This window comes from Cryptotermes secundus, unplaced genomic scaffold (assembly GCF_002891405.2).
Source record: "Cryptotermes secundus unplaced genomic scaffold, Csec_1.0 scaffold579, whole genome shotgun sequence".
Lineage (NCBI taxonomy): Eukaryota > Metazoa > Arthropoda > Insecta > Blattodea > Kalotermitidae > Cryptotermes > Cryptotermes secundus.
In genome coordinates, this window is record NW_019719366.1 from 303923 (window position 1) to 326427 (window position 22505).

The window sequence follows — 22505 nt, forward strand, 5'->3', positions numbered from 1 at the left end:
AGACACAGGTTGAATCACTGTTACCCAGATTGGGAAAGGCATGTTATGCAATACGAATTATGAAAACATATAGTAATGTTACAACACTTAAAATGATATATCATGCATACTTTCATTCACTCATGAGATATGGAATAGTTTTTTGGGGTAATTTGTCAGAGGCCAGGATCTATCTCTTACAAAAGAAGACTATTAGAATAATAACGGGGATCAAACATGGAGAGTCATGTAGGCCAGCATTTATAAAGTTAAATATATTAACATTGGTGTCTCAGTATATTTTATCTTTGATGAGTTTTATGATAAATAACTTGGAGTATTTTACTTTTAATTATTCAATTTATGAGAGACCGACAAGACACGAGAGAAATTTACAATAAGGCAATAAGGCAGAAAGGGGTCCATTGCATGAGTATAAAAATATTTAACAGTCTGCCTGATTATGTAACTGATTTAGTACATGATAAAACAGTTTATAAATGAAATAAGAGATGTCCTAATACATAATCCGTCATATTCTGTTGATGAATTTTTGCTCTTCTGTCGGGATCAACAGCTAAGGAATAGAAGGAGAGTGCATGCTGACTGATGGATGTCCCACAGTAGGCATTAATATAGACATTAAGTGTAAGTGTAAGTTAAGGAAGGAGAATTATTATGTATTGCTAACTATCTTGTTGGTATAATTGTATGTGTAACATTGTATCTATTTATTTGAGGTATTCAGTTTAGATTTTAACTATGGTCGAATTGATGTTTCTGCGATTTTATCTGTGATTGTCTTGTGACTGTTGTTTGACAAGTTTTATATTCAGTGCCAGTTGCACACTTGTGAATACTCTGAAATGCTGATGTATGTATGTATGTATGTCTTAAGATTACTTGCAATCATGTGTGACTCTCAAACTCAAGAGAATGTTAGAAGTATTTAAAATTCATTCCATAAGCATTCACGTATTAAATAAAGATTCTGTGCCTAAGCTTGACATTTTGCAAGAATAGCATTATATTGAAAATACACAGCTTTAGAATATCTATATAGAGGTATGGAATATGATTGCATCAGATGAAAAATCTATATAATTATGTAAATCATAATTTTTTAAATTTTAATCCCTTGACTATAGGGCATGTGAAGGAATGATGTCTGCTGATTCCACACAGAATCTGCTTGCTCATTCATCAAGCAATTATTGTACAAATATATAAATGAGCTCCAGATGTGTCAGACAGTGAAGCTACAACTAAACATTTTATAAAAGATGGATCACCAAACTAAACTAACATTGAAATACTCTTCAAGAAAATGAATGCTGAACAGCAAAAAGTTTATCAATAATACATTTTAAACGAAATTTATCTTAAAATCTCTTGCGAGTAAATGGATATCAAGCAACTGAATGCAACAACTGTAGAAAGGGGTATAGCAGTAAGCATTAAATTGCATTCTAAAATGTTGCATATGTGGCAACATCCACACATATATTTTCTCAGATGACTATTTTGTCAAGTACAGTCATTCACAAATACCATATAACTAAAACTGGTTCTGCATTAGTTGGTCATAAAAGTAAAGTTTTTAAATATTTACTGAATGAGAATTATTACTGAGATAAATATAAAACTGTCATGTCTATAAGACCTGAAAATTTGTAATTTGCAATTGCAACACAAATCCTGTGTTTTAGCATCAGTTAAGCCAAAGCACAACGGTGTTCTTTTTGATGATGTATCATACTGTCAACAAAAATAAGACATCTGTAAAACATATGAAGAAATGTGGCTGATGAGATATCAAATATTCAAAATGTTCTTCCTTTGTATTAGGTAAAAATCAAGGAAAATATACACCAGTTTTCTCTGCGCCAGTGAAATATTACATTTTATATTTACATTACAGGAACACTAATCATTACTGTTGAGAGAAGAGGAATAAGCCAATTGTGAAATTACTTGTTACATATCTTGAGAATACAAGATATCTTGAATATTGCAATATTGATTATTATTTAATGTGAGATAACATATTGCCTTATCTACATATTTTAAAACGTATTGTACTTCTGATTCTGTTAATTGAAACACTTGTTTCCCATTATAAACCCAAAACAATCAGAAATACAAAGAATTTACATCAACTTAAAACTTACATTCTCTCTTCAGAACAAACTCAATAATGAGTAAAATTATCATGACTAAGAATTCACAAACAGTAACAAGAATGGCTCACACACTCATTCTTCACTGAGACCAGTAAGTAGCATTTATTTTCTTCCATGCAGACGTTTCTGTTTATGTGTCGCTAACTCTGCCTCTGATGTGAATTCGTCTGTAATTAATTAGTGTCGATTTATAAACAGGTTTTCAATCACATTCATACTTTCGTGTGAATTCTCATGTGCTAGCACACATTACTGTTGGAAAAAATATACCTCACTCCTCACACTCATACGGCTTCTCCCCTGTGTGAATTCTCATATGCTTGCGCAGATTACTTGTTTGAGAAAACATACGACCACATTCCTTGCACTCATACGGCTTCTCCCCTGTGTGAATTCTCATATGCTTGCGCAGATTACTTGTTTGAGAAAACATACGACCACATTCCTTGCACTCATACGGCTTCTCCCCTGTGTGAATTCTCATATGCCTGCGCAGAGCACCTATTTGAGAAAACATACGACCACATTCCTTGCACTCATACGGCTTCTCCCCTGTGTGAATTCTCATATGCCTGCGCAGATTACTTGTTTGAGAAAACACATGACCACATTCCTTGCACTCATACGGTTTCTCGCCTGTGTGAATTCTCATATGCGTGCGCAGATCATCTATTCGAGAAAACATACGACCACATTCCTTGCACTCATATGACTTCTCCGCTGTGTGAATTCTCATGTGCACAAAATGGCTGTGGAATGTTAATCCCTTATCACAATCATGACAATGGTATAATCTGTCTTGCACATGTTTTGAGAAATCTGAGTGATGAGAGGAGATCCCATCACATGTACCATCATCAATGATATGTGGTTGCTTAATATGGATCATGTCGCCAGAGACGTTGTTGTCATTATATCTCTTTTGCTCATTCTGTTTACTGATATTAGGAACACGCTTAACATCACAAAATGCACCATTATTTGATAAGCTGGCATTATTTAATCCACGACAATACTTTTCATGTCTCTCCAAATACACTGGGCTTGAATATGTAATGTTGCATCCAACACATTGAGACACATCTGGAAGATAAAAACAGCATCAGTTGCCTGTCAAAGGAATTTCTCCCAGACTATCAATCTACAAGTACAACTACCTCAGCAGGCCCTCCACATTGTCAAGGCAGTGATTATGAATACCACAAATATTGGCACCAGCAAGTGCCTATGTGTGAGTCCAGCCATGCATCTGACATCCCCCTAAACTAAAAATTTTAAATTAACTTTTACAAAAAAAAAAAATTCTCCTATCCTCAGTATTCTAGGGCACTAAGGAAAATAGTGTTAAACGGCTTACATGTATGTAGCCACATTTTCTTTATACTCTCCCATGGAAAACTGGCTGTCCCACTTTGTAAAATATTGTGGCACCCATGCAGCGATATACGCAAATATGTATATTACATTCAGAATTCAGATTCATAATTAAGTCCCAAGTCACGTAAATTATTCTCTTATTGAATCACGATAATTTATGCTAGCAAAGTGGATATCAATGGTAACTAAATGACATATAAAATTCACTTACAGCAAATTCCACAAATCTTATTCTATTTAAAACCTAGCTAGTTTCCTAATTCCTAACAAGAACAGCACATGAACCATAGCAATCTTACGATTCAACAGTACTGGGCACAGTCACAGAATATTTATGAGTTTCTTGCTCAATAATACTTCAATCCACTATCTTAATAAAATTTGTTCAGCCAAGTGGGACCCTGTAAATACCATTTAAGTTCATTAGCTCCTAAAATTCCTACATTTAGACTGAAATTACATATGTGTTTTTCATTGGTCTCACACTTGCCTGTGAATTATAGACAAGCATATTTCTCAAAATCTGATGGTTACCATATGATAGGTCACATAATATTTATTTTCATCTGATTTCTGCATGACAATTACTCTATATTCATTTCATCAGTAATCTGTCAGACGACAGGTCCACAGTCTCTTCCAAAACAGTTCCTCCACTTAATGCGATCTCAAGCTTTCTCCTTCAAATAAAAATATCCTCTTCCGTCCCCAAGGTCATCCAGCATCTTCTTACGTCTTTTTCCTCGTCTTATGTTCGCATACATGGTATCTCTGTTTTTGGAAAGATACTATATACTATATACTTAGCAAAAATTATCTGAAATGCCAGTCTTACATACATAACATTTACAAAATATTTCAGTGATGTGCTTTCCCCACAAAATTTAAATCAACTCAATATGCCTCCATCCGTATTTAAAACCTCTACTACTTCTTGTGTATGGGCAAGTGGTAACATAGTTGGTTGAGGCACTATACTACAAGCTGGAAGGTTGCAGGATTGATTCCTGATGAGGTCATTTGATTCTTCAGTTGACCTAATCCTTCCAGTCACACTATGGCCCTGGGGTTGACTAAGCCTTTAAGAGAAATGAGTACCAGGAATCTTCCTGGGGGTAAAAGGTGGCTGGCATGTAAAGCTGACAACCTCACTGCCCTTTGTGAGCCAATGGTCTAGAAACTGTGGGAGTCTCAACATTCAGAACCCTATGCGACTCCACGGCCTGTTACAGGGATAGCTTTACCTTATCTTACTAGATGTTGTGTAGCTAATAATGTACTACTATACTAACTTTGATTACACATGAGCAATTGGTTACTGAATAATATGAATTCTCTGTACAGATATATACCCAGTAGGTACATTTTCCTAATCTTTCCAAAAATTATTTATCACAAAATAACGCACAATGTTGTCTGATGCATCATGTTGCATGTCACTTATTTTCACTTCTGAGTTCACTGTATCACATGCAATTTGTGTTAAAATTTTGACACAAGTCGTATGTGAGACAGTAAAATAATAAGCAAAAAAAAAAAATAGTGAATAATATAATTTAATATTTCTCCTTCTTCATGATTGAATTAATTTTTTGAAGCATGTCTAAAACAAAACATCTTCACAAAGCAAATCTAGCAGAATTCATCATGAGTGCTTTCTTCCTCCAACTGCATAATTTCCATAATTTAATTGTGTTAAAATTTTGACACAAGTTGTATGTCAGACAGTTAAAATAATAAGCGAAAAAAATAGCAAATAATATAACTTAATATTTCTCTTTCTCAATGGTTGAATTAATTTTTTGAAGCATGTCTAAAACAAAACATCTTCACAAAGTAAATCCAGCAGAATTCATCATGAGTGCTTTCTTCTATCAACTGCATAATTTTCCACATGTAACATAAGGGAAATCAAGCACATAGTTCTTTAAAGCAAGAGAATAATTATGTACTGAAGCTAACCAATGACAGACGAAATGGTATCAAAATTCTTTGGACAAGAATAATTCCTCACTACTTACTGAGAGATTTTTTCTGTTGTGGTTTATGGAAATTCTCAATGACAATACCAAGTTCTCGACCATACTCATCCCCATACCACACTAGCAGCTCAACATGGGCAGGTATGGGTCGGACAGTTCGATAATACATTTCACCTTTATACTGAAATGCCATTAAATTCTGTTCTTCCTCATGTCGAGCACAATTAACGTAGCGCATCCAGTTAGCAATACCACAATTCTTGGCATCCACACAATATAATGCTCGATAGTTGCGACGGATCTACAAATTGCAACACAAGCAAAAGTAAAATGCTGGGAAGTTACTGAAAGTAACTTCTATCTAAAAACTTATAAAAACCTTTAAGAACTTTAAATCGTTATCAATATTTGAGTTTCATAAATACATTTTTACATCCCCCTGCTACTAATACCATAATGGAACCCAAAGACTCAACAACCACCACTGCCATCAGCACCGCCACCACCAGTGTTTCAGGCAAAACTTATGAAACCTACTTTGACTTCCAGTCATACAAGTCTTGTGTTCATTTTTATTTATTTTGCAGGCCTCTCAAAGACATCAACTTTCAGAATGATTATTGAATAAGAAATTCTAAAGGATATTCAAGAAAGCATTCATCACATAATTTGAGGTTCTTTTCTGGCTACTGTTTGTGATCTAATTTGAGTTACACTTTTGGCATCTGCCTTGGGGAATTGAGGAAAACAAATAAAACCTTCCTCAGGATAACCAGTCTCAGAGTAAAAATTTTGCTTACTTGACCACAATGTTCAGTCCCTCGTGTTTACAATTTTATACTTCAGTAATGTGAGTTTATAATCCAACAACAGGATGCTCTTTAGCTTATATATTAGTATGGGGGCAGAGTTTATGTACAATGGTCATAGGTTCAACTCTTACTGCAAGCAGTTATATGTTAGACTGTTACTGTTGTTACTACAACCACCACCATCATTACTACTTCATTTCTGATGTGAAATCATTGGGCCTACTTAAATATAATTTTGTCTACATGTGTAATAAATTGGATAATAATAACTTCAAAGGTTTGCATGGACACCATATTTGTAACTGCAGACTTATAAGCAATGCTTCATACATCAACTGCAGTGATGTTTATAACGTATGTTCATACACAATTTCATACTCTTGGTTCCAATGGTCTATTTATTATCCTAAAAGTGAAAGTTATATTAAAACTCTGCATAGCTTTTATGGTCTTGTTTGTTACAAAATCACTTAAACAACTGCATACCTGGGGATCATTTCAGAATCTTATACTAAGTGGTACTAGTTCTCTCCCACCTCACAAGTTTTAATGTCTGGCATGTCAATATTATTGACCGTAGAAATTAAAATTACAAACTTTGGGATGACCCCCACTGGCATAGTGTTCACACTCAATTTCATGAAAATCAGGCAACTGCTTCCAATAACAAAAGAATCTCTGGATATCAAATCATTTTGTCATAACCTGATAGCACATGACTAGGACTGGTCTTCTTGGAAGAATTGTTTCATTCTTATCACCATCCTTCACCCCTTTTCTGTAACCCATCCATACTTTCATATCCTTCCCTCCTTCCCCCAGTATTCCACTTCCATTCGTTTGATCTGTCCTATGATCATTTCTCGCCATCTTCACCCTCTTTCCTACATGTAAAAATTATTTAAGTAAATATATTTGAAACATGCTGTTATAGAGCAAGAATAAAAGTATCAGGCATTTTATGTCCTTCATTAAAAAGTAAGTACATATATTACAGAATGATGCATCAACACTGCTTAATGATTAATGATATATGTTAGACACTGATAATAACTACAGCCTCCATAAGCACAAACAATCAAATGGGCTTCTGTATACAATTATTTATTCTTGGTTTGTTCAAAGGCACTTTCAGTAGCTTAGATAATATAGAACTGAGTGACAGATTTACCAATGAGTAATGAACTAGAAAGCATGCAGAAGAAAGTGACCCAGCATTTGCATGGACAGTCTGACAGAAATCATTACGGGCCTTAGTTAGGATATCTGGTCTTGGGGCTGAGATATGGTCATGGGACCTTGCAAATACAAGTACAAAGCAGGAGTGCTAACCACACAGCCATGACATTTAGTGACATAAGCAGTGTTTTTTATGAAAGATAGAACTGCATTTTTCACTGTCATTTACAGTCCCTTGCACTTAATCATTATGGGGACAATGAAGAAAATTCATCAGAGCCCCTCCATTGAAAGTTATGCTAAGAATTTGGGTCTCACTCACTCACTCATGGAGCTGAACCCTTCTTGAGAAGCTGCCAATTGTGCAGCTACTCAAGAACCAAACAATGGGTCTTGTAGATAAAAGTGATATGATGGCAAACAGCTATATTGTTCCCTGGAAGACATGAAAATGGGTGAGAAAATACTTCTTCCACTTAGTTAGCCTATCCCGTATGCCTTTACAATTCATAGCTCATGTGAGGGTAAACTCAGGCCTAAAGTGTTCACAGAATGGCTTGCAGGACCTATGACCTACAGGACCTACAGGATAATTTTACTACTATTGTGATGACAGTAATGTTGGGCCCTTGTGTTCATCCATGTCTCAAACTGTATTAAAAGCTGCATTATGGAAAATTTCTTTTGAAGTATAGTGGATTTGGCTTTGGTAATGTTTCTTAAATGAAATCCAAAACAGGACTAAATGAAATTTCATAACTTTTACTCTCTGTCTAATGTTATTAGGGTGATCAACCAAGAAGGATAAGATGACCAAACTACACAGCCTGCATGGAAGAGATGATAAACGCATACAAATTTTCAATTGGAAAAGAAGAAAATATTAAAGTGGAGAAACAGGCAGGCATATGTAAATCTTGTGATAAACTTAGGTTTTATAAATGAACGAATTTCCTTGGCAATTTGAGTGACTGTTGTCTGCTCAAAGAAAACTCAGTATCCTGATGATAATTATAGCAGAGTTTATCATAAAAATATTACACGTAAGATTTGAGGTTTTCATGGCCGTGACTATGAAGAAAGCAGTCTTCTGGGATGTGGCGCCATGTAGCTATTTTGTTAACCAACGTTTCGGAGGAAGCAGACTGTTGCACCTGCTCATGTTGGTTCACTCGCGGATTTCTTCTTGTCTCCTACACTGAAGATGGAGGCGATTCATTCCTCTGAATCGTCAGTTAACATAATATCTACATGGCGCCACATCCCAGAAGACTGCTTTTTTCATAAAAATATCACACTTTACTTGTTAGCATATCTGCTTCATATTCAAGAGACCCTTGGCTTGATCTTCAGTTGGAAAATCAGATGCCCTGAGGTTTTTCATGGACTTTCTGGGTTCTTCCAGCTGAACTGCAAGACAGTACTTTAAAACATTCCACAACTTGTTCGTTTTACACCTAAACTCATTGTTGGTATTCATTCTGTAATTGTTCATTTTATACTACTAATTGTAATTGACAGAGAATAAGTAAATAACTCAAGCAAATAACAACAGTGATTATATACAATGGTTGGATAAAAAGTAGTGGCAACACTGCTGTAACATGAAAGATGTGCATCAGGTGGCACTAGTGCCATCTGTAGCTGATAGCAGAAGTTCAGTTGAAGTAGTGCAGTGAGTGGCTCTGGTTGTGTTTCATTGAGTTGTATTGTGCACTGTGTTGAAGTGCAGGAGCCCAACGCCCTAAGAACATGTTTATGAAAAAAGAATAAAAATTGAAGTTGCACGAGGTTGTAGTGCACAAAACTGTTATCAGGGACTGTGAAAAGCATGTGGTGATGCTGCTTTGCCATGTCGCACAGTGGCATGATGGGTAAAATTGTTCTGTGAAGGGAGGGATGCCATTCAGGACAGCCATCGTTCAGGACGACCCCATGTTGACAACCACACAATTAAGCTTCTTGTTTCTTTGCTGGATGTTGATTGTCAATGGGCTGCAGGGGTGTTAGCTGCTGAGGTAGGCGTATGTCACAAAACCGTGCTTCACATTCTGCACAATATTCTTGGATACCGCAAAATTTCAGTGTGTTGGGTAACCCATACAATGTCCGAGGTGCAACAATGGCAATGTTATGCAATTGCACAGGACTTGTTGGTCCGCGCGATTATAATACAGTGGAACCTCGCTTAACGAGCACCTCTCATAACGAGTAATTCGCATAACGAGCAAAACAAATTGTAAAAAAATGACTCGCTTAACAAGTGACAAGAGGGGAAGTCCTGGATTGTGCGCTTGCTACATTAGTCTGTGTTTAGCACTCGTTCCGCTAGCATCTTAGTGTCGCTTGTGATCACACATTTTTCCAAACTTGTGTTCAGACATATTATTTGTGATTTTTTTTTGTGCAAAGTTTAATAACCTTTGCAAAAGTGTTCCCAAAGAAAAAGCCGCAAAAAACAGCCATAAGAGAATAAAAATAACCGTAGAAATGAAACGTAAAATCATTGAAAAGGGAGAACGAGGTGTGAACGTGGCTGATCTAGCACACACATACAATTGGTCTATACCAACGATTTGCACGATTTGGAGTTGCATTGTATTTCACAGCAAGAAGTTGTGGAGGAGAGTTTGTCAGAGGAGGAGGAGGAGGAGGTAACAGCAAAGCAACAATCTTCTGGTGCAATAAGAGAAATGTTAAAAGCATGGGAAACTGTTGCATCGTACATTGAGAAGCATCACCCTAATAAGGCAGTGGCTATGCACACTACAAATTTATTTAATGATAATACTGTTTTGCATTTTCACCAAAGTTTTAAGTGTCAGCAAAAACAAATGTCTCTAGACAGCTTTCTAGTAAAAACGAATTAGATATGTATCATAAATAATAAACTAATTATTTCGATTTTTTTTTTTTGTTTTCTGCAAATCAAATTCACATTTCAGGTTGGTTCATTCTGCATAGAAGAAAAGATGAAGATGATTCACGCTCCTTAACAATGTATATATAATTTTCTTTGAATAGACGATAAAGTTTTTGAGTTTTTTTTTTGGCATGGAACACATTGTCGTATTTTACATTAATTTTTATGGGAAAAATTGTTTCGCTTAACGAGTGTTTCGCATTATGAGTAAGATTCTGGAACATATTATGCTCATTAAGCGAGGTTCTACTGTATCTTTGCCAAAATGAAAGAACCACTGTGAGGGCTACGTTACAACACAAGAAAGGAGATTATTTGTGCTGTAGGGTGGTCACTGCTGGACATCAACAGAATTGGACGCACTGATGGTGTACGACGCCTTCCACAAATTTGGCAGAAAGTGGTACACATGGGGGGCGATTATATTGAAGGAATGTAAGTGTGTTTACCTCAGGTAATAAAGTCATTTCAGAAATATAGAGGTGTTGCCACTACTTTTTATCTAACCTATGTAATTAATTAGTTTGGGGATACTATCCATATCTCATTTTTTTAAACCACAATGTTTTGGATACTGGTTTCTGTCCCTGTCTTCAGGTAAAATCCTACTCAATTGGACCCAATCAACAGAGTGATGTGTTTCAAAAACAAGACAATGAATAATGTTCAAAAACTCAATAACTGTGTTAGTTTACCATCCTCACAAATTTTTAGATCTTATTTATATAAACAGAGATTATAATTAGGTGTTAAAATCACTTCCCACCTGCCAGCAGTAGCCATTACTGTTTGAGGATTTCACTTTTGCACCTTCGTATGGTCCAAATCTCAACCCCTTGGAGAGAGGTACCCTGGACCACACACCACGTCCTGCACCACTGATGCCAGACTGGGCTATGTACAGCTGAGAAGGCACTGTTCTGTCTGCTCGAGTAGAATCTTCAGGGTCTGCTGGGACCTGGAAGAATAAAGATCTAAGATCAATCTGATTAGAATTCATAATTGAACTGATCATGTTCCTGAAGCCATGGCTGATTGTTAAACATGCAACTTCAGACATGTATTCATGACATAAATAAGAATAACTGTCTTGAAAATTGCAAGGGTTACAGGGAAAGTGTACAGGATATAAATGTGTGTTTCATTTCTCTCTACAACTTTCGTTCAAAATATTTTTCTCCTTGATAAATATGCAGCAAGTTTTGCAGAAACACATGTAGGTCTTCATGCAGAGTTGTTGTTAAATTTGTCTGATCTAAATGAAAACTGAAATTGCTTGACAATCTTTCATAAAATTCTCCTGTATCAAATTTCATGAAAATGTGTGCAGCAATTCTCAAGTATGATGAATATAGAGATAGATGCACTGAGCAAGTAAATAATTGGTGCTCTGAGAATTATAAGGAAGACTGAAATGAGAAAAGTGTCAGAAGAAAAAGAAATGTTAAAACAATTACAGTCTCATCTTAAAAAAGAATACCTTGTGCACCCATGATCTGATTAATGCAACTTGTCACTTCTTACATTAATTATAAAAATTGACATAATTTTTGGAATTTTAAGATAAGAAATCAAGACAAGCTCTCCTCTGTTTTCATATTTCCCCCCCCCCAAAAAAAATATCTATTTTGAACAAGGCTACCAACTTTAAAATACTGAAGTGTCTATTTTAAGTATATCACCAAACCACCTCCTTCTATACAACAAAGAAAGTACAGATTGCTTACAGAAGGTCAGTGAAGAGTTACCTTAGTATCTTCAACAACTGTAAGCGCTCCATGAACAGGACAGTCTCCCTCCCACTCCTGCCCACAGTCATCACAAACTGCAGGACAACATGATTATGACCATAAATACACATAATTCAGTGAAAGATCAAATGCACTGAAAATTAATCCAAACACTCACACAACAAAACAAAATACTATTCATGGCAGAAAATGTTGACTTACTGTATAGTAGACAAGACATGCATAAAATTCTATTCTCTTAGCAGATACTATGCTATTAGATCAAATGTTTAAGAACTACCCAGGCAGAACTAAATATCCAGTATGCTTTTGTATAATTGGCTTGGATATATGGCACTGATAGTATACTTACTCACTGGTTATTGATTGGACAACTCTCATTTGTTTCAGTCCTCTTATTTATTATTTTCCATGGTTTCAAGTTTTATATTTTTTCCTTACTCCTAACCCATTTAGGGTTCCTAAAGAACAGAATTCTTCACAATTTTAAACAGGAGTGGGAAACTGTACTCTAGACTATAATGCACATATATCTGAAAGCATGCTGGGTTAGCTCAGTTGGTATAGTGATTAGACTATGGGTTGGATGATCGAGGAATCCAGATTATATTTCCAGGAGGGACAAGTGATTTTCTATTCTCCATAGACTCCAGATCAGCTCTGGGGCCTTTTTGTTCTCTATACAATATGTACCAGGGGCTGTTTCACCTGGGATAAATTGGCAGGGGTGTGAAGTTGGCCACTCACTTTATCTAGTGCTGTGATCAAGAACGGTGGACATGTACCTCCATTCATTTTTCCGAATTTTGGAACAAACTTCAGAAAACTGTTTTCAACAGGTACTCTGTACTGCTCAGAAGCCTACAGGGTTTGAAAAAAACACACATATACATGCGTGCTTGTGCATGCGCGCGCGCGTGTGTGTGTGTGTGTGTGTGCGCGCGCGCAGGTGTGAGTTGCATATTTTATGTACTTTCAATTGATTCAGACTTAATAGTTATGCATTTTGGAGGGCAAATTGCAATTACTGTTAGAAAATACCCATCACTTTTCTTGTCTAAACTTATAACATAAAACAGGCAAGTCAACATATAAGTCATCAGGCATCAATAATCCAACACCCAATGTAATGTTCACGATTTTGTCTACCGTTCACTGACATTTGGTGCACTCACACCACATTTTACTGCACACCTTACACCTGACTAACAAAATATAACATCTGAATAAAATATGAAGAGAATTTTACAGTCTTTCAAACACTTAGAGGTCCTCATTTGTGTGTTCTGTGCCCATAGCCTGCCATGGATGTGCTATCAGTCCAATACATTTTATGCTCACTCTTATTCATTCATTCATCAGTAATCTGTCAGATGCCAGGTCCACAGTCTCTTCCAAAACAGTTCCTCCACTTAATGTGATCTAGAGCTTTCTCCTTCAAATTAGAATATCCTCTTCTGTCCCCAAGGTCATTCAGCATCTTCTTATGTCTTCTTCCTTGTCTTCTGGTCACTTCTATCTGCCCCTCTAGCTTTCCTTCAATAACTTCTTTTAGAAGGCAGTTACTGCGTAAGATATGACCAATCCAATTAACCTTCCGTTTTCTTATTTCGTGTAGGATATTCCTCTACTCACTGACTCTAAATAACACTTCTTCATTTCTCACATAATCGGTCCAACTGATCTTCTCCATCCTTCTCCAACACCACATTTCAAAGCTTTCCAGGTGTTTCTGATCTACTGCCCTAAGTGTCCAAGTTTCAGCCCCATACAATGCCATGCTCCAAATGTAGAATTTCACTAGTTTCTTTCTCAAATTTAAGTCCAATTTGCTGGTAAAAAGATTCTTCTGCTTGCTAAATGCAGCTTTTGCCATGGCAATCCTACATTTAATTTCACAAGTACACCTTCCATCATCTGTTAACAAGCTACCAAAATATTTAAAACATTTCACATTCTCCAGTTGTTTTTGGTCTATCTTTATTGTGACTGGGGTTGATTGTCTCGAAATTTTCACTACGTTTGTTTTTTCCACATTCATTTCCATGCCATAGCACCTTCCAATTTCGATTAGTCTATCAATCATACCCTGTAGCACAGTTTCTTCCTTAGCCATTAACACAAGGTCATCTGCATATTTCACAGTTTGAATAATTTTCCCTCCTAATTTGAAGTCTCCAAGCCCATCCAGAGCTTCCTTGGTAAGGCATTCGCTGTACGAGTTGAACAAAATTGGTGATAAACAGCATCCTTGTCAAATTCCTCTTCCAATCTTCACACTTCTTGTCTCCCCTCTGTCCAGTTGCACTCTACCTTTCTGATCCATGTACAATTTATTAATCAACCTTCTTTCCTGCCAATCGATACCTGTTTCCAATTTACATGGTCAAATGCCTTCTGCCAGTCTATAACCCAAGCACACAGTTCTTCATCTATCTCCAAAGTTCGTTCTGCTATAATTCTCATCATCCCAATTGCATCCCTGGTTCCTTTTCTTCTTCTAAATCCAAACTGATCCTCTCCATGTATATCCTCTATTTTCTTTTCAATTCTTCTTTTAAGTATCTTCGCTATTATCTTTGCTCTATGTGGCATAAGGCTTATTGACTCACTCTTAATACACTGAAAAAAGACAAATTCTAAACCTAGCAGAAAGGCAGGACAGAAACTGGTTACAGAATTTACCAATCGATGGTGCATAGTGATGAGATTACATTATCAATAACAGATCTGTCATATACAAGAAGTTGGAAAGTTATACTGAATGGCTGTAATCTTGAACTAATGAAAAGTATTACGGCCATGTTGCTGGACTGAAGGAAATTGTCACAGATAAGCATAAAGAATTAGTGATGATGTGACCTGATATGGCATAACTTCGAAACCTAAGTTTCACAGAAGTGAATCATTATATTAAAACATTATTGTAGTAGGGCATTTAAATGGGAACAAAATGGCAGAGTAACAATATAAGCATTCTTTTCCTTATTGAATAAGGAAAGTGTCCTAAATATATTAACAACAACCACAATGATAACAATAATAATAATACTCTTACATATAAAATCATCATCATTTGGTACATGTCCTTCTGTGTAATCCTTGCGAGTCACTGACCGCTTAGGGTAACGACTCTGAGAATCTTCAGTCTTCTTTTCAAAGACATTCTCTGAAAAGAGACAAAGCCCACAATAATAATTTTAAGCACATAAAACAAAGATATCAATGTGCTGAGTATGTAAAAGTAAAAACATAAAGGTATCCCTGTAACAGGCCTTGGAGGCCCATAGAATTGTGAGATGCTGAGGTTCCCACATTTTCTAGACAATCAGCTCATAGATGGCGGCAAGGTTGTCAGCCCTATGCACTGGCCGCCCTTTACCCACAAGAATATTCCAAGAATATCCCTGATACTCATTTCTGTTAGAGGCTGAGTCAACCCCAGGGCCATAGTGTGGCTGGAAGGATTAGGTCAACTGAAAAAACATCCCAAAGGACTTGAACCTGCAACCTTCCGGCTTGTATTTTAGTGCCTCAACCGACTACACTACCACATAATTATATTTAATATACATAACAATTTCTTCAGAATATATTTAAGCCTTCATTTAAGACAGGAGTCTTATAATTCTCAGCATTTGATTGATGCCAAATTCAATAAAAGTATGTTCACCTAAACTGGCATGACATGCTTGCATGAGAATACTCACTATTGGAACCAACTCATTCCTGTAAAGTGCATCTATTCTGACCAAAGAGCAATCAAACAACAGATGATAATAAGGAGGCATTTTAAGATGACTCACCTGCTTCCACAAGACTTTGAAGTTCACATTCAAGTTTCTTGATAGCCTCATTTAGTGCAGATAATCCCACAATTTGTCTGAAATGGACCATGAAAGATAAAGGCTTTTAAAAAGTAGAGTTCTGTACACACATCAATATTAAATACATATTGGAAGAGCACATGATCTATATTTTCTCATATAAAATCATTATGGGTGAAAGGATGGTTGAATGAATGAATGAGCATAGGCACATTAGAATCCCAAGAAGTGTCTGCATATGTGTATGCATGGAATAACTGTATGCACATAAAGTATGTCACTATACGAAACCCACTAAAATGGGTATTTTTATACTCATATTTTCAAATTGATTACCAAGATCACCTTCACAGTAATGACAAATTCTGGTAACTTAATTTGATTTAAGTTTTGTGATTTCATGGGGAATGTTACCATACAAGTGTCCACTTTATATATTTTTTTAATTAACCATAGTCCTTCAGTAAAGCATCTAGATGGAAATCCATTTCAAATAGAAATTCCTACTACTCAAATTACACCTGTACATCAACTGAAGCAGTACAGAAAATTTGTAAATGTGGTGTACAGTAAATCTTGCACAGACTGGTACTAATGTCTTAACTAAATTTAGTATCTGTGGTTAGAGAGAGGCCAGAATTGAAATTTCCAGTGATGTTCTTTCCTAGTGAATGGGTTACCAGTTGTCTGTAATTACATCCACATAAAGGGTAAGCACAAAACATATAGCAAAGTTTTATTTCATAGAATATGAACACAGTATTGGCAATGATACAATGGTGAGAGCAGACAAGTGCAAATTTGTGAAACCAGAACTAGAGGATGAAGGGAAGGGTGAAATCAGGACCAAGGCTGTAGAAGAGTGCAGTGTAAAACAAGGAACAGCAGCTCTGGAAGCAGCTGCTGATACGAGAAGTACATACATGGCAATACTATAAATCAGATAGGGGACCAATTCTTACGGAGGAAGTCACATCTGTCTTCTATAAGATTAAAATCCTTTGCCATATTCAGTCAAACAAGCAGGTTGTAAAACAAATAAACAATTTGGTAACAGAAGTTTTTTTGATTCCAATGTATAATTCAGAATAAGCTTTGCATATCTTGCCAATCAAAAAATGAGACAGGTCATAATCAGATCTATGTGAATCTCAAAGGAACAACTGATCCTAACTTAAAGCTGGACCATTATCCACTTCCACACCTGAAAGAAACCTTGATTACATTCTATTGGTAAATTGTATCTCTGTTGGACTTATCAGAGCTTGCATGCAATGAAAGGTAAATAGACATAGCTGGTGCATTTTCTGCTCTGCACATAAACAGCCCTATAATTCATGTAGTAACATGTTACCTAGTAGTTATTCTGCTTGCTCTAGTAAACAAAATGGAAGCTGAAGAAGAACTGTTGGAAGACATAAGATTTTTGAACCAGGAACATGTAAGAGGTGGGCATGCAGTAGCATAGCTGGTTTTGAGACACTATGCTATAAGCCACAAGGTTGTACATTAAATTTCTGATGAGGTAATTGAATTTTTCAGCTGACCTAATCCTTCCAGCAGCACTATGGCCCTGGGGTCAACCCAGCCTCTAAGAGAAATGAGTATCAGGAATCTTCCTGGGGTTGCATAAAGGGTGGCTGGCATGTAAGGCTGACAGCCTCACTACCATATGTGAGCCTACTGTCTAGAAAATGTGGAAGCCTTGAAGTCTCACAACCTTATGGATCTTCACAGCCTGTTACAGGGGCAGCTTTACCATTTTTTATCCCTTTTACCATGCAACAGTCATCCTAGAACTACTGTCATTCTTCATGGAGTCAGTCAAGTACTTGGGACCTGTCACTGAATCAGCAGGAACTCACTCTATGGAGGAATGGATAACCTTTTGCAAGATATAATTTCAGACATTACATAAGGATCCTACATTCATTGGCTGTCATGTTAAATATCAAAGTAACATCAACAAACAAAGTAACAAAGTAACAAAGTTACATCAAAGTAACTTTAAAATATATCATCTAATTAAAAATGAAATTCTGATTTTCATATTTGTTGACATAACTAGAGCTGTTTACAATTTCAGTAGGTCTAAGTTTAATCAGGGACATGCAGTAGTATAGTTGGTTGAGGCACTACGCTACAAACAGGAAGGTAGCAGGTATGATTCCCAATGAGGTCATTGTATTCTTTTCAATTGACCTAATCCTTCCAGCCGCACTATGGCCCTGGGGTCAACTCAGCCTCTAACAGAAATGAATATCATGAATCTTCCTGGGAGTAAGGTGCAGCTGGCACATAAGGCTGACAAGCTTACTGCCACCTATGAGCTGACTGTCTACAATATGTGGGATCCTCAATGTCTCACAATACTAAGGGCCTCCACAGCCTGTTGCACAAGTAGCTTTACCTTTTACCTAAATTTATTATCTTGCTCTCTTTCAATACAAATTTTAGAATGAGTTTCATGAATTTTAATACACCTATATAAAACAGACAACATACATAAAACTTTGAAAACAAATTTCACCAGCATCTGTACTTACCCAACAGAATCTGCTTCTGAAAACCCTAAAAAATCTTCGTGTATATCTTGTACAAGCTCAGCCAGTGATGGGATGTGTCGCCAGGTATTCTGTTGCTTCTGAAAAGTAGTTTTATAGTATAATATTAAAATCTTGTGTGTGAAAGATGAAAATTAAAAGGTGCCCAATAAGAAAACTAATTGAAGTATTGTATGTTAAAATAGAGTACAGATAAAAATCATAGTTTCAAACAGAAACAGAACAGAATATACAAATTCCTATGAATAACAAATACAAACCACTCCGTCCAATGCGACATATAAGTTTTACTACAAGAAAATCTAGGTTTTCATGTAGTAAAACTTATACTATGTCACATTGGACGGAGTGGTTTGTATTTGTAATTGTTAGCGTGATGGACCAGAATGAAACAAATAAAAAAAATCCTATGAATAAAGTTGCTTCAAAATCTGAACTCACTGTCCTGTTGATTGAATGAATGAATGAATATTTTATTAGGGCCATTAAAATTTACACTTCAGAGTTCTGTAGACTGACTCCTCAGTTCTGTGCTCCAGTATCCCACTTAAATTACCATTTCTGTAATATACAGCTCACATATTATACATTAACGTTTCAATTATACAATCCCTATTACTTCCCCTGCTAATCATCTAAATTTACTTTTATTTCAGTCTTGTTCTTTCTTACCATCCTCTTCCTTTTCTCATTGTATCTCATCATTCATATTTCTATTTTCTGTCACTGTTATTTATTCTTGCATTCTACTATCCTTCTAATATCTTTTTCTTCATTGACATTTTTAAACCTCTTGCACAAAATCTCATCCTTCCAAATTTTTGTTCCTTCACATCTCAGAATGTGGCTCCAGTCTTCCTCTTTGCTACATGTGGAGCAAATCTCTTATTCATTTTTTCTCCCCTCCCCAAACTATTGCATGTTTATTGCAAAGTTGATTGTTAGTACGACTGCTTAGCTGGCAGTCTGACAATCTGGCTTGTGTTTTGTGCATAAATATTCAAATATAACAACTGATAAATGATAAGTTTCCTGGTGGAACCTTATAATTTTAAATTTAATTTTAAGTACCCTGTGCCTTATATTATGAATTAGCAATTTCTTTGTTGTTTAATGAAAAGGTTCATTTTCCCCCAACATAATATTTAGAAGATCAGACTCATGTAAACATTTTTTTTTTCCCATCCTGAAGCTAATATTCCACAATACAAGTTGAGCTCTTTACTGATAAATACATTTTTTGGCACTCACAAATTCAACTTCCTAATTCAATACATCAATTTTAAATTTTTTGTTATCATAAGGTTTAGGACTTCAGTTTCTTACAAACATTTATAGGCACTCCATAACTGAACAATATCTCTCTCTCTCTCACACACACAGATATATATATATACATACATAGATACAGAAAAAGCAAGAAAGTTGTGTGCATGTGTGTGTGTGAACTTACATAGTTCCAAAACAAAAACAAGGCACAAATATCATTAACAATGTAACTGGAAATGTATGGGTTTGTTGTATGAATTAACTATTATAGACTTATACTATGTGGTATGAATAATTCTTATGATTTGGCAGACCACTAGAGGAGATGTTTTAGGAGTTCATATATAAAATATGCTGGTAGTCAGGTCACAAATATAGTACAACAAGTAATGTTATAATCTTCATTTTAATAACATATACGAAAAGTGTTTGGGAATTTTGTTACCGAACGCATTTTGTTATAAAAGTAACAGTTACAGTAATGTAGTTTCTTGAAACTTACACTGAGCACTTCCACATCCTTCCTCTTCATCTGATGTCTGAACTTGACACGTTTATTTCCTGTACTCCACTTCTTTTCCCCAGATTTTCTCTTTGTCACACACATGAAGTCAGGTTTTTTGGTACTCAACCCTATACAACAAAAAGATCGTACAATTGCTGAACAGAGGTTTTACTATGCTTACTACTGTTCCTATAAAAGAGACTCATATAATGTACAGAATGGATGATCTAGTAAAAATAGTAAATAGTAATAGTAAATAATGTAGCTCACATCTCACACACCCAAACATCAGCCATGTTTTTATTACTGATTGCAGAAAATTAAAAAGTACAATGTCAGAGCCATATCATATGATAACATTATCATCAGATGTTATGAAAATTTGTCAACTGGTGACATTTATGGTTATTTCCTAAACAGCAGGAATTAACAAAAGTAATTTCTCATATGCAGTGTCATGGCAGTATAATAATTATATTGTGATCAGGTATAAATAATGTTATAATACTGGTTAGAAAATCTGCAAAGCTAGTACATTACCAATGAACCCAAATTAAGAATCTTCCATTACTGATATCGAATTAATTAAAATAAGCAATTTTCCAAAGTGTATAACATCAGTTAATTAGTCACAAGTAAAACAAGAAGTAACTTTAAATTTTACCAATTCATACTGAATTAGAGAGATGCCATAAAGTATAATAAACAGGCTGTGTATCTAACTGTACTAAATTTGTCCTTGTATAAATACTTACCAAGTGAATGCAAAACCTTGTAGTTTTCCAGGATATTGTAATTTCGTTTTCTATCATATTCTGACATGTTTTTCCATTCATTTATTGTTAAAAAGCTGGACAGTTCTGTATACTTAATCTTATCCATTATATACTGACATCCAGTTTAACTTCATATAATAAATATATAATTAATATTTTTTAATTAATGTAATAATGAAGTCCATTAAAAATTAACTGTATGCCAATACCTAACAATTGCCGTGGTTTGTAATTAAATGTACACGTAATGAGTTCGCATACTTCTATTAATTAAGGGAAAAAATTAACACCTATTTGCATACATGACAGAAAACATGGACACCATTGGAATTCTTACAGAACTACTATTTTATAACGGAGGGACAAGTTCCAGATTCTACTGGGAAAACTAAATTATTATTCTGTGACAACTGACAAAACTTATTACGTGATACTACGTAAACTGAAGCACTTAACGAATTGAACTGAATGAACAAACTGTTTGAAGTGACACAACAGGTGTTGATTTGAATTAAAGTTAATTTGCCAAAAACCTTCAAGAACGCTGAAGTATCATAACTATATTTTTAGTAAGAAAAACAATAACCTATGAATAAATTCTTAGCAACCAAGTGATTAGTGCAGAAAAGAACTGAACATAATATCAACTTATTAGAACGCAAAAACAAAATGGCGATTTGAAAATGGCGCTATAATCAGTCACGAAAATTATACAGTGCTGCCGCCCTACTGAGAACTTCTCAATATTAACAACTCTACTTTCTTTACTAAAATTATTACTGAAATAAACAAATATGCCGTACACTTTAATATTTATTATTAATGTTATACTAATTTAAAATAAATTCGAAAGCACTTGTAACAAATCGAATAGAACATAATTTCGGAAAAACGTCGTTTGTGCTGCCATCTATTTCGTAGCAGTTTGAATGTCGAAGGGTGGGCGAAGATTGTGTGCTATTATTTGCAAGATATTTTGTTCTTTAAAATGCTAAATGTATGTACAAATGTCGAAATTTGATCTAGAAGTAGTATTCGCATACGTGGTCGTGCACTTATTTTGGTTTGTTACTTAAAGACCCTGTTAGTACGGAAACTAGTGTGGAAGATACGACGATGAAAGAATGCGAGTAGCTGCTGGAATGAGAATTGGCAGGGGAAACTGAAGTACTTGGAAAGCCTATGACACTGCCACCTCGTGTACCAACAATTCATTTATTTATAGTTCCAAAAAAATCCATAGAGGCATCTGCCTCAGATACCACATTATTTGACCCTGGATCGAACCCGCGAACAACCACCCGTTATGCACGCATCAAACAGCGCACGACTTAAGTGAACATAAGAAAGATTTCAACTGTTTGAAATGTATGTGCTT

General features: G+C 35.5%; 1 protein-coding gene across 1 annotated transcript; it reads right to left on the bottom strand.

Moving 5' to 3' along the window:
* Window positions 1-681: 681 nt before the first annotated feature.
* LOC111864767 (histone-lysine N-methyltransferase PRDM9) lies at window positions 682-21527 on the bottom strand. The gene is made up of 9 exons (XM_023852281.2): window positions 21107-21527; window positions 20349-20479; window positions 18560-18657; window positions 15993-16069; window positions 15245-15355; window positions 12184-12260; window positions 11202-11393; window positions 5561-5822; window positions 682-3245 (listed from the first exon to the last, which is right to left on the bottom strand). The coding sequence occupies exons 1-9, from the start codon at window positions 21231-21233 to the stop codon at window positions 2434-2436; spliced, it is 1887 nt and encodes a 628-aa protein (XP_023708049.2). The 5' UTR covers window positions 21234-21527; the 3' UTR covers window positions 682-2433.
* Window positions 21528-22505: the final 978 nt, after the last annotated feature.

Excerpts from the sequence above, each read along its gene's own strand:
- LOC111864767 (XM_023852281.2), bottom strand. The coding sequence starts at position 21,233 with ATGGATAAGATTAAGTATACAGAACTGTCCAGCTTTTTAACAATAAAT. Across the intron at positions 20,480-21,106 it reads CAAGGTTTTGCATTCACTTG|GGTTGAGTACCAAAAAACCT; the intron begins GTAAGTATTTAT and ends TTTGTTGTATAG. Across the intron at positions 11,394-12,183 it reads CAGTTGTTGAAGATACTAAG|GTCCCAGCAGACCCTGAAGA; the intron begins GTAACTCTTCAC and ends TTATTCTTCCAG.